A 16,222-nucleotide genomic window follows, 5' to 3' on the forward strand; every position below is an offset into this window, starting at 1 on the left:
GTGGCTCAAGAAAAATTACAGGAAGTTAAGGAAAAGGCTGATGCCAACTAGAACAAGTAAGTTCTTTACTTAATTTATTTTCTCATAAGTAGTGTTTGGTATGCATGAATCATAAATGGAATGCAATAGTTCATTCCATAGGAATGAAAAAATGTTGTTTTTTTACCAAAGATGGAATGAGATTCCTTCCATCTTGTTACTTTTCAGGAATTCCTGAAAACGGACTTTCTTTTTTCTCCAATACATCATATAGAATGGAATAAAAATTTGCAATATAAACAAATTTTATGTATGTAATTTTTAAAAACCCAAATATTTTTTATAAAAAATCATTATAATTAAACATCTTGTTGGGTGGTATTTGTAAATCAATAATTTTCATGGATAAAAACTTTAAATATATGTGCACAATTTTAATTGATGTCAACTTTCAAAGTTCTTGGGTGGTACCTGCAGTAGTGTTGGGTGGTATTTGGCAAAATCTAGAAACCATGAAGGTTAGTTCTATAATTTCCTTCTTAATTAAAAATATTGCCTCCTTTTTAATAAATGGTAAAAATGTTGTTAATATTGCATCTTTTTTAATAAATGCTAAAGAAGAGTAGTTCAAAGAATCAAATGTCAGGAGAGAACATAATTTCCGAAGACTAGTATGCAAACATAGTATTATCTTTAACCAACATGTATTACCATTTACTTTTTGGTCGGAATGGGAATTCAATTCCATTCCGGTCCGACACTTGGTTTCAAATGCTTCCAACAAAGTCTCCTTTCATTGCAGGAATAAGTAAGTGGCACTTGGTTTTAACAGGAATCGGAATCCAATTCCATTCCAATCCTTCTTTCGGATGCAAGATATGAAACATTAGAGAAGATGTATTCGGAAATGCAAAATATGAGAGGAAATGCAGAAATATGGTTATATTATACTTTGAAATCAAATAGCAATGAGTATTTAACTTTGGTATTTCATTGTTAATATTTGGTTTTGGATTCTATATTTAATGGATATTTTTGGTATTGAAATGATAATGTTTGATTTGGGATTGTATAATTATTTTTTGTTTTAGATTTGTAATACAATATATATATATATATATATATATATATATATATATATATATATATATATATATATATATATATATATATATAGTTGATATTACTCGTTTGCGACGGATCAGGAATGGAAAAGAAACAAAAACATATATTAAATTTGAGAGGGATCAGTGACAGAATACAAAAACATAGAATTTGCGACGGATTAGCGACAGATTAATGGTGCTGAGTTTTGTTGCTAATGTCCTAAATAATTGTATTAAGTGACGAATTTGCAATGGTTGATCCGTCGCTAAGGTCGTCGCAAGGAAAAAGTAATATGTCGCTAAATCTGTCGCTAGGTTATTACCCACACATTAATTGGCTAGAGAGTATGTTTATCGCTTATCCGTCGCAAACATCCTTTAGCGACAGAATAGCGAGGGATTTTTCCATCTCTGAAACCCCTGGTTCTAGTAGTGATATAATTAAATATTTCTTATCTCTCTCTCTCTCTCTCTCTCTCTTAATGATTTTTGCAACAACAAAATCAAGTTTCTTACTTTTTATGATTAACTGCTTTGCATTTATTTCTTATTCTATAGTTGTTGAAATGAAGCATATACTGCATCAAATCCTAAGTGTTTACGTTAAAGTTTACAAACTTAGAGTGACAAAAAACCTTTAAGGATAAGACCTTCTCTGTGCAGTCTTATACAAATCGACATCAACAACTATGATGTTGGTTTTACTTTTATTGTTTAATTTGTCTTATAATTTTGTCTAATAACGTGAAAGTCTGCTTCTACCTATTTCTTATAATCATATCCGACCATGAAGGATCAATCTGATTTTCGGACGAAACTTGGTAATTATATTAATAATAACTGGATTTATTATTCGCAACTAATTAACACATAATTCTCAACATAAAATAATGACATGTCAAATGAATATCACATTTCAATAAATTCAATAATTACGTAACTAAAAGATCATGTATTGTCACGTTTATATAATATTTGTTTGTCACGATATAAAAATGCGATATTAAATATATAAATAATGTGACAATATGGAAGACAATTGTTATGTGCATCTAAATTGTTTATGTTGACAGAACACTAATGACTTCAGTTTAAATTACTTTCTATGATTATAGTACAAATAATAGTCACACTCAACAATATTTGCATGTCTAAATAATAAAATAGGTTATACTTGTAAACAATTTTTGTGGTAATAATTTGAATACTGGTCACAATTACAACAATGATTATGTCTATAAATCATTTAAAGTTATTTTTTAAATAATTTTCTATGTCGAAATGATATAAAATAGTCATAGTTACGTCTTTTTAGATATTTGAATGATAACATTGGTCATGATAAATAATACAAATATGGTTGTAAATTAATATTAAATCTATAATTAGTACTTATGATCATGTTTCACTTAATTTAGTGTTTCTACACGATAGATAATAGTCACGAACATATATTGTTTTTGTGACTAACTATTAGCAAATTGACACTTTTGAAATTAATTACATGTGATAATTTAGTGATCATGGTCATACTCACCGTAATTGCATGTTTACAAAAGATACTCAATAGTCTTAATAAACTTTAAATTGTGTGACAATTTATTAGCAAAAGGTCACATTGAAACAACATGTATGTCACAAGTTGGTAATATACAGTCACTACAATTACCAAAAAAGTATGTCTACTGACGGTTTAACGTGACGTATTATATACAATGATTGATTATAAAAAAAAACAATTCCCTACCAATAGCCACACTTTAATGATACGACCATACATTTTCATATCATTCAGACAATAAATTTTAAAGTGACCATAAGATCGCAACAATGACATCACATTTGGTCACACTTTTAGTGAAAAAAGTCACTATATACATATGGTCACACTTTTATGGTGTATCCTTTGATTATTTTTGTACTTCCATTGGCTGATGTTTTATGGTGTGAGCATTATCTTTTGTCTAGTTTCTCATCTGGGGACTAGGTTCGGGGGTGCGAGAAATTACTCTCCTTTTGTCTTTTATTTATATTGGTTTTATGTCTTGGAGGAGTGTAGCTAAGAAAAGAATAGAAAATTGTTATGAAGAGTTCCTTTCCTCTCGAAAGCTTGGATTTTATCTTGTTTACTGAGTATTGAAATCTTGGAGTGCAATCATTTGTGTTGCTTATTGTTTATGGTTTCATATGGAAGTGTTCTTTGTTATTAGGGTCTAACAAATAAGATTGTCTAGTCTGGTGTAAAAAACACAACTTTGTGGAAGACTTATGTTAATGACATAAATGTCCTCCTCATCCTTATATGTTGGTTATTCAGAATGATTCTGACAATATTACTCGATTTCTCATGCTGGCAAGAGATCCAATTCCAGGCACAAAAAGACCCTTCAAAGTGAGTGATATCACAAACATAATAATAATAATAATAATAATAATAATAATAATAATAATTCACACTCATACTTCATTTCTTGTGCTTTTCATAATGTCAAAATGTCGTTTTTGTCCTTAATGTAAAACCAAGATTCTTTTACCACTTATTCATTTAATGAGATGGAAAGTCGTTTGCAGGGAAACGACCTCTTCTACAGCCTCTTGTAAACAATGATGGTCTGAAGTAAGTTTTATGACAATATATGCATAAATTAAGTGCTAATTAAAACAGTTCAAAATATTATATATAGCGAATATAGGATGCATAAGAACATTATGAAGATTACGTATTTGCTAATTACGCAAGTTATTTGTGTATTTAATATACAGGCATTTCGATTATCTCTTCTATTGTGATTTTGAAGCATCAATGGCTGACTACAATTCCCAAAATGCCCTTAAGTATTTAAAAGTAAAAGTATTTAAAAAAGTATAATTTTTATTTTCTATTTTTTTCAGTCTTGACTTCTAAGCAAACACATTGGCAGAAAGATTTTATCTTATGGTAAGAATTTGCAACATTTTTTGAGATTTTTTGATAGCTACCCAATGGACATCAATTTGGTATGAGTGAATTGTACCTAATCAACCCTTGATATTAATATTTAGTAGATCAAAGGTTAAAAAAGTAAAATTCTCATTTAGATGATTGTCGTTGTACAAAAGTGGCCAAAACTATTCATGGGTTAAATCCACATGCTTCAAGATTCAAAAAGAAAAGAAAAGTAAAATGTTTGGAATAGTGGATGATGATTAGGGTAGATTATGCATAGTTTTGGTGGTAGAATATTTTATTATTATTATTATTATTATTATTATTGTTATTTTGTGTTCGCTCATTTTGAGAAGTGTTTTGTCCCTTCAACCATATTTAGCAACTAGACGACCACTACCACACAACAACCCTTAATCCGGAGTGGTTTGTAATATCTTCAATCGGATGATTGCTCAATGAAACATCAATGAAGACAATATTGAAAACAAATTTAATAGTATGATGTGGATAAATTGTAAAATAATAATCATACTTTTTCAACATCAATGATAGCAGCTTAACATATACTTTTATTATAAAAAAAGAAAAAACAAGTGGGCTTTACCAACTCTTGCTTTCCACTATGGTTGGCTAAGTCCACAACTGCAATGAAAGCTCAAGTCTGACCAACCCCACGCACAAGAACCACCCCTCCACCTTCCGATACTCCATTCCCACTCCTTATATATTCCCATACACCCTATCCTTCCATTTCAGCTTCATTTCAACCCACCATTACCCACTCTCGACTCTCCATTTCACAGTCAAACACCAGAGATTTGTTACAATGGCTGCCACCGGAGAAGCTCAGCCTGCAAAACACCAAGAAGTTGGCCACAAGAGCCTCCTTCAAAGCGATGCACTTTACCAATACATTCTCGAAACCAGTGTTTACCCCAGAGAGCCAGAATCCATGAAAGAGCTACGAGAGGTCACTGCTAGACACCCTTGGTAAGTCATAATTACTGCATGCATTTGATTTCCTAATGTTATATATAACGTATTAATTATGATTCACGAGTACGTAACTGAATTAATTATTAATTACCATAAAAACATTGTGGGTGCTTTTTGTTATCTATCTAATCCGTTTTACTTGTAATACTAAATGTAGGAATCTTATGACGACATCTGCTGACGAAGGACAGTTTTTGAACTTACTTCTCAAGCTCATAAATGCTAAGAACACAATGGAGATCGGTGTTTACACCGGTTATTCTCTTCTTTCTACTGCTCTTGCTCTTCCAGAAGATGGAAAGATATTGGCTTTGGACATAAACCGTGAAAATTACGAAATTGGCCTTCCAATTATCGAGAAAGCCGGTGTTGCTCACAAGATTGACTTTAGAGAAGGCCCTGCCCTTCCTCTTCTTGACCAAATGGTTGACGACGTAAGTACTTACAGATTTCCGAGAGGTTTATATTTATAAATTTTATTTTCTTTAAATTAAAAGTTAACTTTAGTTTGTATACTTTGATTTACAGGTAAAATTCCATGGATCATTTGATTTTATTTTTGTGGATGCTGATAAAGACAACTATCTTAACTACCACAAAAGATTAATTGATCTTGTGAAAATTGGAGGAGTGATTGGCTACGATAACACCCTTTGGAATGGGTCTTTGGTGGCACCTGCTGATGCTCCACTGCGAAAGTATGTTAGATATTATAGAGACTTCGTATTAGAGCTGAATAAAGCGTTGGCTGTTGATCCAAGAGTAGAGATATGTCAGCTTCCGGTGGGTGATGGAATCACTCTATGTCGCCGTATAAGCTAAACACAAATCATGGACAACCGAAATAAACAATTAATATTTATCTTTCATACCTTGAAAACTTGTAAATGAATCATATTTTTCATTGATTTCTTCTATGTAATGCTACAATTTGCATTGATCATTGATGCTTTAAATTATATTGCGGCGAAAGTTTATTAAGCCGATATGTGCGAAAGGTTATTTTTGAATGAACAAACTAATGAAAAACATTAAAAGGTTATTTTTCTATTGAATGGGACCATTTTTGTAATTATACTACTACACGTGGACCGTTTATGTAGTTTTATTTTAAAATATTACATATGGACCATTTCTATAAGTTTACTATTACACATGCATTCTTTCGGTAAATTTTATGTTTCCTGCTATTACATATGGAACTTGACAAGTTCTGTAATAATACTATTACATTGGGATTAAAGCATAGGGACCATTTCTGCCATTCTTGCATTTTACCAACACAGGGATCATTTATGTATTTTTACTGTTACATAGGATCATTTATGTATTTACTATTACTACTCTATTTCGTGTCATAAGAGTAAAGAAAATTAATTTTTTTTACTATTGTGCAATAACTAAAAAAAAATAGGTGGTATTAGGTGTTACTTTTGGAGTAGATTATAGTATTTGTATTTGCCGTTTCAATATTAAAAAAAAAAAAAAAAAAAAAAAAAAAAAAATTGCAACTAATGTAAGTCCAACAACAAAGAAATATGTTGCACCAAGTTTTACTCCAAACTTATAAAAGAAGCCCAATGCAATCTAACAAATAATAGCAAAAAATAACCTTAACTAATAAAAAACCCTATGTAGTTTACTCTATGTTATAACCCTGTGCAATCATACAAATAAAGCTCAAACCTTATAAGCAATGGACAAAGCCCAAATCATTTGTTTGTGTGTGACAGCCTATCAAAAAAAAATAATAATAATAATAATAAATAAATAAACAACAGATGGCAAAAGCCAGACTTCAATAAAAAGGCAACTAGATGAATGCATCCTGCTTGGTGGTGCTTTTTTGTAGACTCTTCTTTTGCAAGTTACGATTACAAACTTTATCAAACCTAAAATATTTGGTTTGATGTTTCGGTTTGTTTAATGTTTTTCAAACTAATATTTTTAGTAAAAGTTCTTTTCTTTTTATAAGAATTTGTCTGAGTTTAACGGTTTCATGAGTTTGGCATGTGTTCATGTGTTTTACGGGTTGTGACGAATTAAAATGGGATTATATAATCGTGTTGTGCCTATGTCATGTTTTCCAACTTGTTTTATTAAATGTACCGTGTTCGGGGACCTTCACTCTCAACCCACTTAACGTTTCAACCTGCCACAAATCCGACACATTTTTCAAATCTATGTTTCTGAACAGTGATAACAACCTGGTAAATGCTATGTACGTATATAATACCATTATTTAGAAATTTATGTATAGGTAATTTTGATTGCACTTTGTGATGCTATATGATACGGACACAAAGCCATATAATTGTCCTAACCCTCCATCATTCAAATGTGAAGAAAATTTCACCCTAACTCGAATTACTATGATAATGTAGTATGATACTTTATCATCAATGATATAATAAGGTTATTTTTAGGAGACTAGCTGAAAAACTAAAAATCACATTGAAAAACTAAAAATCACATAAACTATCTTTTAAACTCAAAATCACATAAACTATCTTTTAAATTCATAATCACATAAAAGACATGTAGAAGAAGACATACATGTAGAAGAAATTTATGTATAGGTAATTTTGATTGCCCTTTGGTATAAATTATCTTTTAAATTCAAAATCACATAAAAGAAATACATGTAGAAGAATGATACATCTAATCAAATTAAAGTAAGTAACAAAATAATAGTTGTACGGTTACCTGTGTTTTAAGTGAATCTTCTCTGATTACATATGATTCAATAAAACCGGAAAATAGCATATATATATATATATATATATATATATATATATATATATATATATATATATATATATATATATATATATATATATATATATATATATATATGAGAAGAAAATAGACTGAGATATTGAAATTTAATTTGTATGTTGTTAGAGAACTATTAGCACTACAAACCCTGTGGAGACGACAAATTCATACCATATCTAGACGACAAGTCGTTGGCATAGGGTATGGCGACGACAAGTCGCCAGAAAGGGTCGTCGGCATAGGCGTGTCGGCATAGGTCTGTTACGTTGTCGGCAGAGATATCATCGGTATAGCGTACTCTATTGCAACAACATGCCGTCGGTACAGATTTTGTCAACAATATTTTCGGGGGAAAAAAAATAAGGTTTTATAAAACCCTTTGGCGACGAAATGTCGTTGGGACAGCTATAGCGACGACTAGTCGTCGCGACAGGTTGAAGCTATTACGACGCCATGTTGTCGCTATAGGGTTGAAGCTATTACGACGCCATGTTGAAGCTATTACGATACCATGTAGTCGTCGGACGGAATATTATTTTGTTTTTTTTTCAATTACAACATTGTACTTTTAATATATATACATTTTATTTTTTTCAATTACAGAAAAAAAAAAAAAAAAATTTATCGATCCTCATTAGATTGTATTTATAGTATATATACATATATTTTTTTCAATTACAACATTGAACTTTTTTTCACTTAAGCTAATAAACTAAATAATTACAACATTTTACAATCATACATATTTCACCGTCATACAATTTCAATTTCATATGAACCTAAACAAATTTGACTTTCATATAATATTTTAACCACAATTTCATATGTACCTAAACAAATTTGATTTTCATACAATTTCAATTTGGGATAAACCAAAACAAACAAAAAAATATCATATACCAAACCAACAAACAATATACATATACCAAACAAAAAAACAATAATCACACATATACCAAACAAACAACACAATCACAAATATATACCAACCAAGCAACACAATTCTATAATCAAAAGTAAATCAATTTCAATTTCAATTTCATGAAAACTTTTATATATATATATATATATATATATATATATATATATATATATATATATATATATATATAAAATTTCAATTTCAATAAAAAGAAAAATACTAACTTGTGGTTGTTTCTTCTTGTTGTTTCTTCGTGCTCTGATGGGGACTTCCTTTTGAAGATCGATGGTGAGTGGCTGGAGGTCAAGAGTCATAAAAGAAAATCAGAAAATGTGATTGTTCCTCCGATCGTTCAAAATAAATGTTGGGTTTCAGCAATAAAATACGAAGGGTAGTAAAGGAGATAACCTGGAACAATTGGCGCCGGTGAACAACTCCCGGTGGGAAGTTTCTAGTGGCAGAATCGACGGTGGTGTTTCACCACCGGTGAAAACCTTTAAGCAAAAAAAAAAACCAAATTGGGGGTAAAAGTCATTACCATACATCAATATTCAACAAAATAGGAGTAGAAAAGGATTACCTTGGGCTAATCGCCGGGTAAGATTGTTGGAATCGGATTTTCGCCCTAGGGAAAACAAAATTTGCGTTGTTGTGCAAATGAACGAAAGCTGCGGCCATTCTTTAGGGTAAACGTATCCTTATGCTGACGACAAGTCGTCGGTATAGGGGTAAATAAACGATGTCATTTCAATATTTTACTAAAACAAAAAAAAATTAAAAATTAAAACCCTATGTCGACGACTAGTCGTCTGGACAGCCCTGTGATGCGGATCGCCACGTGTCATGCCGACGACACGTCGTCAGTATAGAATACGTAAAACTACGTCGTTTTGCTTTTCTAACACATGGATTAAAAATAAATGGAAACTATATTTTTTGATACCTATACCAACGGCTAGTCGTCGGTATTGAATTTAAGAATACCGCCATTATTTTCATCGTTCCCGCGAGAGTTTTGCCAACGACTTGTCGTCGGCATAGGGGTCCTAGTCAAATTAAATAAGTCAAAGTTCGTGAAACCTATGGCGACGACAAGTCGTCGGCATAGGGGTATTTTAGAGACGACATCTGTCGTCGGGATAAGCGTCGTCTGCATATGTTCGTTTCCTTGTAGTGGAGGTAGGGTTGATTGGAGAGAAAAACTAAAGTTCTTTCACAAAAAGTTTGAATGAGACAAATTATGGTATCAAATTGTGAAGGGCTTGCCAAATATTCAACGCCACTAATCATCAAAGGTAGAGATTCTACATGTGTAAAGATGTTCCTACTCAGCTACAAATCTAGCTTGTATAGTTCCTAGAATTCTGTTATATTTGATTAACCAACTTATCTTGTATAGTTCCTAGAATTGTGTTATATTTTTGTATTTATACTCTTTCTAGTGGTGATTAATATTCACAAGGAAATTATCCTAAACTAATAATGTCCGTTTGGACTTGCTGCAGTCATGCATATTAAGAAAAATGATTTCATAGGCAGTCATTCATCAAACTAGAAAAAACTAGAAAAGAACAAAGGCAAATGGTTAGTAAAAAACTATTTAATTGCTTCTACGTGAAGAAAGAAAACTACTTAATTTTGCAAATATGGCATCTTCTTATTCATTTTTCTTGGCGCTTGTTGAGATTATGAACACTTATCATGCCATGCCAAAAAATGTTGATTCCAAGTTATAGAAAAGTGATATTTAATTTCTTACAATATGATTTGATAAGACTTGAATACGTTAGTATGGAAGAACTCATATTTAACAAACTCAAGTAATCATTGGATCCATCATAGTTGATCGGTAGCCATTTGACAACTAATACTTCATCCGTCTCAAAATTATTGTTCATACACAAAAAACACAGAGATTAAGAAAATATTAATTAGTACTAGCTTTATTTTTATTAAATGAAATGACAATTATACATTTTTGTTGCATTTAAATCCATGGTATTTTAAATAATAATTAGATATATTTTGATAAAAGTGATATTTATTTTTAGAATTAAACTATTATTTTAAGACAAATAAAAAAATGAAAATTTAATATGAAATGGAGGGAGTAATAAATTATTTTTTGAATTTCTTTATTTAGATTGGAGATTTTATAAGAACTAACTTTTAGATATGTTTTGGTTCCTACTTGCGTCGATTCTAAGATTGAATGATTTAATCTGAAATTGCTTTTGTTGTAATTTGTTTTGGATTTAGAAGTGTTTGGCAGTTGGGACAAAAGTTGTAGCTCAAGATGCTTTTAGGATATAAAAAATGGATGAGACATGATCTTCCAATTGCATTTACGATGATCTACAAGTGCATTGGACAAAAAATATGCAGGGAATGAAATAATATTTATAAAGTTACGTTACAAACAAAGGGTGTTAGTTAGTTCTTTTCACCCGGCCTTTTCTTACGCTGCTTCTGCTTCACGTTCCTTTTTTGTTTTGTTTTGTTTTGTTTTGATTTTCCAGGTTTACTCTTTATAAAATGCACTATATGATCTGAGTTTTAAACCCACCACTTTCTACAAAATGGGAGTCCGAAGTGAGAGATTGTGCGAGTTATTTCAATGAACAGGTCGGGATTGGTACAACCATAGATATGCAACCCTTCCGAGGATCTATCACAAATCCAATTGCTGAGCAACATGCTGATATCTATGGGTACCATCCGATGTTTGGGGATTGGGAGTATTCCAATGGACAACAGGCTTTGCTTGATCAGCTTGAATCACCATCTGATGGAGATGTGAAGACAACTAGTTTTTCTCTATTTTCTGACAGCTATCAGAGATGTAGTTATGAACAGCCACTGTCTGTTGGAAGTGTGAGGCCAGGCTTCGGTTCTCAACCTTCTAATAGCGAACAGGGATATAGTTATGGAGAACCGCCTTCTGTTGGAGCTGTGAGGCAAATCTTCCTTTCTCAGCCTTCCGCTGGCGATCAGATATACAGAGATGGACAACCACCGAGGTTGAATGATTTAGGTAAAAGAGCCAAAAACAAATCACAAAAAAAAGATGGGTTATTCTTTCTAAAAAAAGCTTGTAAGCCCCTTATGAACATTTTAAGAAAATTGTTTACTCCCCGAAAGAAAATTCTCTACTCTCCTGTACCCTAGTACAACTTAAATATGAAAAAAAGAAAAATAGATAGAGGTGAGAAGAAAGTAAAAGAAAATTGATGTTGATGAGTTTGGTTAAAGTAAGGAAATGGTAAGAAATGAAAATATGATTTTCTTTACAATTTGGAAGGATTTTGAGAGAAGTAAACAAAATGTATAATTTGCTTTAGTTCTTTCAAACTCGTGAACAAAAATACAAATTTATATATATATTTTTCTTTTTCTTCTTTTCTTTCTTTATATTCTTTCCCCTTCTTTTCTTTTGTTTGCTAAAACTAAGGAACTAGGTGTAACGGCTTTCTGGTATACATGGCATGTCATGGGAGTGGTGATGATGTGGACAAGCCCCTATGGCATGCGCACCGCCCTAGTGGCATGATGCGTTGTTAGCGTGGAAGGATATGTTGTGGCCAATTGACCATAAGACTTTATCTCTTCTTTCTTCATTCTTTTGTTGTGATGACAATATCTTCAAGTTGTTGTGTGAAGAATGAAGATGGTGTTGATGTTGTGGAGGGGTGGCATGATGACCATACCTAAGAGTCTAAGATGGGTTATTTGCAATATTTAAAAGGTTTTTAAGATATTTTAATATGCAATCCAATAAAATTTATTATTTGGTTAAAAGAAATGGATGACATTACAAAATCCGATGATATATAATGTTATGTTGATATCATTTTAAAAAACCTCCTCATACATATACATTTTTAAAATCCAAATTAAAATAACTATTTGAATTTATTGCCTTTATATATCACATTGTGTTTTTATTAATTTCTGGCACCTCTCTTTATTTCTCGCATAGAACTACACTGGAGCCACAAAGTATCCCCATGAAAAATAATATTGCATATTAGCAACCAAGGCCTTGTGTACACCTAAAAATTCGTATGTGTCATGTCACAAGTTGGACACAAATTTTACACAACATGAATTTGTGAATCACGATACAAAACACGACACACAGATAATTCATGTAATGCGTGAGTCGGCACAAATGCGATATATTTTTAACCGTGTTACACGAAAATCACGGATGTATCCACAAATACCATCTTTTAAGCTAGAAAAATATGTAAAAATATCAATCTAAAGTACAAACTTCAAATTACATTCCCAAATTGTTTTAGAACAACTATATGACTAAATTACTACTGCATTGAATTTATAATTAACTACCTACTCAATGTTGATTTCCAAATCAACATTTTCGTTCATCACAGCATCAATATTATAGTTAGCTTCTCCAAGCAACCAATCCGTATTACAAATGAGGTCTCTGCAATATCGGATTCTAGGGAGCTACAATATTGATCAAGAACCTTACCACTATTAGCTAATTATATTTTAGGATATTATTTCAATATTGTATTGTTGTCAATATTTTCTGGTATTATTTCCTATTATACACCCACTATATTTGGAGATCCATTTGTATTTATCCTTATATAAACAGGGCATTGTTGATCAGTTCTATTCAGACAGATCCTATATTTGTTGTTATGATAACCATAAACCCTAATTTCGGTGGCTACCCTTTCATCCAATGCTACAGCTTTGTCTCGTCTGTTTCACTGTTATTTATCAAGAGCCCTTCGCTGTCATCGTCATGGGCAAAGATGATGTTAGTTCCTGTGAAGTAAAGACCAACACATTACATCTTGCATACACTGTAACGAACATCCAAACCAAGATACGAACTCTAGATGGTGTCAATGTCACGTACTCTTCATGGACAAAACTGTTTCGTCTTCATACCAAAGCTTACAAAGTTCTTGACACTACTAGAAAATAACAAATAGGAGACACCATATATAATACGGATATAACTAGTTTCGTATCCTAATAGGAAATATGATACATGATATCAAATAACCGTATTCTATTAGGTGTAACTTATATCAAATATAAATTACAAACAAATAGGATACGTGAATACTAGTAGATGTATTCTATTTGAGATATAGAATACACTAACAAAATCTGCGGTATTCTGCGGATTTAATTCCTATTTATCCAAATCATACTTCAACCCTTTTATATATAGACACTTCAACCCTATTATATGTAAATTTGAAGTCACGACCTATTTGCTTAATTGAGAATCAAATCAACGATTTGGTTACTTAGGTATGCTTTTTTATTTTCCTTTAATAATCTTTATATAATCATTTATCAATCAAATTAGTTTTCTTTTAGTTCGTAAATAATATTATATTCTTGATTGTTAATTTGATCGTAGGTTTGATTAAAGTTATATTAAATCTATATATTGGCCTAGATTATAGGTTTTCCTCTAAAGATAATAGCTCAAGTTTCAGAATAACCACATATGCATTTATGATCAAATTGAAAAGATTAAACGATGGAATTGGTGTTGGCTTCTAATGAGATATTGGAAAATATATTATAGTCTTAAAGTAGTTAAGGGTTAATAGGGATATGATCGTTGATTTAAGGATGTTTGCTTTTGAAAATTTTTATAAACGAAATAAAACTTGCAAAAGCTTCAAGTTGTCTACGTTTAAAAGAAGTATTCAATTAAAAGTAATAAAAAAACAATATGCAAAACTTATAGAGTTTAAAATCATGGATGTTTGAAAATTTATATTAAGCCAAGAAAACAAGATAATGGGAAACAAAATTTTGATTTATTATATACGTTATGTTTATTTTAATAAAAAGAATAATTTAAGATTTCATCGTGTATATGTTGCTTACTAAATCTTCAATTGAAATTGTGTGGTGGAACTAATGTAATAAATAGCTTATTTTTGTATTTATCGTTAAACTTAGGTGCAATAATTTTATGAGTTTTATGCAGAAAAGTCTCAATATTTTAGCAACAGTTTTAATAAAGTATGTGTCCAGGCAACTGAAAACTCATGAAGTAAATTACACCACTCATGATCTCGAGCCGGAAGCTGTGGTCTTCACGTTAAAGATTTTGAGGCACTACCTTTATGGTACAAAGTGCACCATTTTCACCGACCATAAAAGCCTTCAGAACATTTTGAATTAGAAAGAGTTAAACATGAGCCAACGAAGATGGGTTGAGCTACTAAATGATTACGAATACGAGATCATGTACCACTCGGGTAAGGCTAATGTGGTAGTCGACGCTCTGAGTTGAAAGGAATATTCGAGCTGTCGGGTGAAAACTCTCTCAATAACCATTCAAACCCACCTAACCACGCAAATCAAGGAAGCCCAGTTGGATGCATTAAAACCAGAAAACACCGCAAGCGAATCGTTGCACGAGATGGAGAAGAGTTTTGAAGTCTAGGATGATGGAGCGTACTATTTCATGAACATAATCTGGGTCCCTAAACTTGGGGGATTCAGAGAAGTAGTCATGAATGAGGCTCACAAGATACGATACTCCATCCATCTGGGTTCAGATGTACCTTAATATCAAACAACATTATTGGTGGCCAAACATGAAGGTAGAAATCGCCACTTATGTAAGCAAGTGTCTCACTTGCGCTATAGTGAAAGTGGAATATCAAAACCCATCGGGATTATTACACCAGCCAGTGATGCCTGAGTGGAAATGGGAAAGGATTACCATGGACTTTGTGACTAAGTTACCCAAGAAAACTGACTGGTTGGATGCTATATGGGTCATCATCGATAGATTAACAAAATCCGCTCATTTCCTGGCAATAAAAGAATCTTACAAGATGGAAAGATTGAGTAGAATCTACATCAAGGAAATTGTAAGACTTCATGGAGTACCTGTATCTATTATCTTTGACCGAGATAGTAGATTTACTTCAAGATTCTAGCAATCTCTTCAGAAGGAAATGGGAACACAACTAGATATGAGCACTGCCTACCACCCACAGACGGATGGTCAGAGCGACGTACCATCCAGACACTCGAAGATATGCTTCGAGCTTGCATGATTGACTTTGACAAGTCATGGGATGCCCATTTTCCTCTGATCGAATTCTCCTATAACAACAGTTATCATACGAGCATCAAGGTTGCTCCTTTCAAGGCTCTCTATGGTCGTAAATGCAGATCACCTCTATGTTGGGGGGAGGTGGGTGACACCCCGCTAGCAAAATGGAAATCGCCAGCCAGTGCTCTCACAGGACCAGAAATCATCCGTGGAACGATCGAAAATATATTCCAAATCAAAGCTCGATTCTAAGCATTGCGAGACCGACAGAATAGCTATGCTGACAAGTGGCGAAAGCCATTAGAATTTCAAGTCGGGGATAGCGTGTTATTAAAAGTCACTCCTTGGAAAGGAATGATCCGCTTTGGAAAACAGGGAAAACTGAACCCGCGATTCATTGGACCGTTCGAGATTCTTTCTCGGATTGGTCC

General features: G+C 32.2%; 1 protein-coding gene across 1 annotated transcript; it reads left to right on the plus strand.

Moving 5' to 3' along the window:
• The first annotated feature begins 4,750 nt into the window (after positions 1–4,750).
• On the plus strand, positions 4,751–5,879 carry LOC145014688 (caffeoyl-CoA O-methyltransferase-like). The gene is made up of 3 exons (XM_078973122.1): positions 4,751–5,004; positions 5,168–5,444; positions 5,539–5,879. Exons 1-3 carry the CDS (start codon positions 4,841–4,843, stop codon positions 5,830–5,832), a joined length of 735 nt encoding a protein of 244 aa, XP_078829248.1. The 5' UTR covers positions 4,751–4,840; the 3' UTR covers positions 5,833–5,879.
• Positions 5,880–16,222: the final 10,343 nt, after the last annotated feature.

This window comes from Lactuca saligna, chromosome 9, assembly GCF_052625555.1.
Source record: "Lactuca saligna cultivar CGN05327 chromosome 9, ASM5262555v1, whole genome shotgun sequence".
Lineage (NCBI taxonomy): Eukaryota > Viridiplantae > Streptophyta > Magnoliopsida > Asterales > Asteraceae > Lactuca > Lactuca saligna.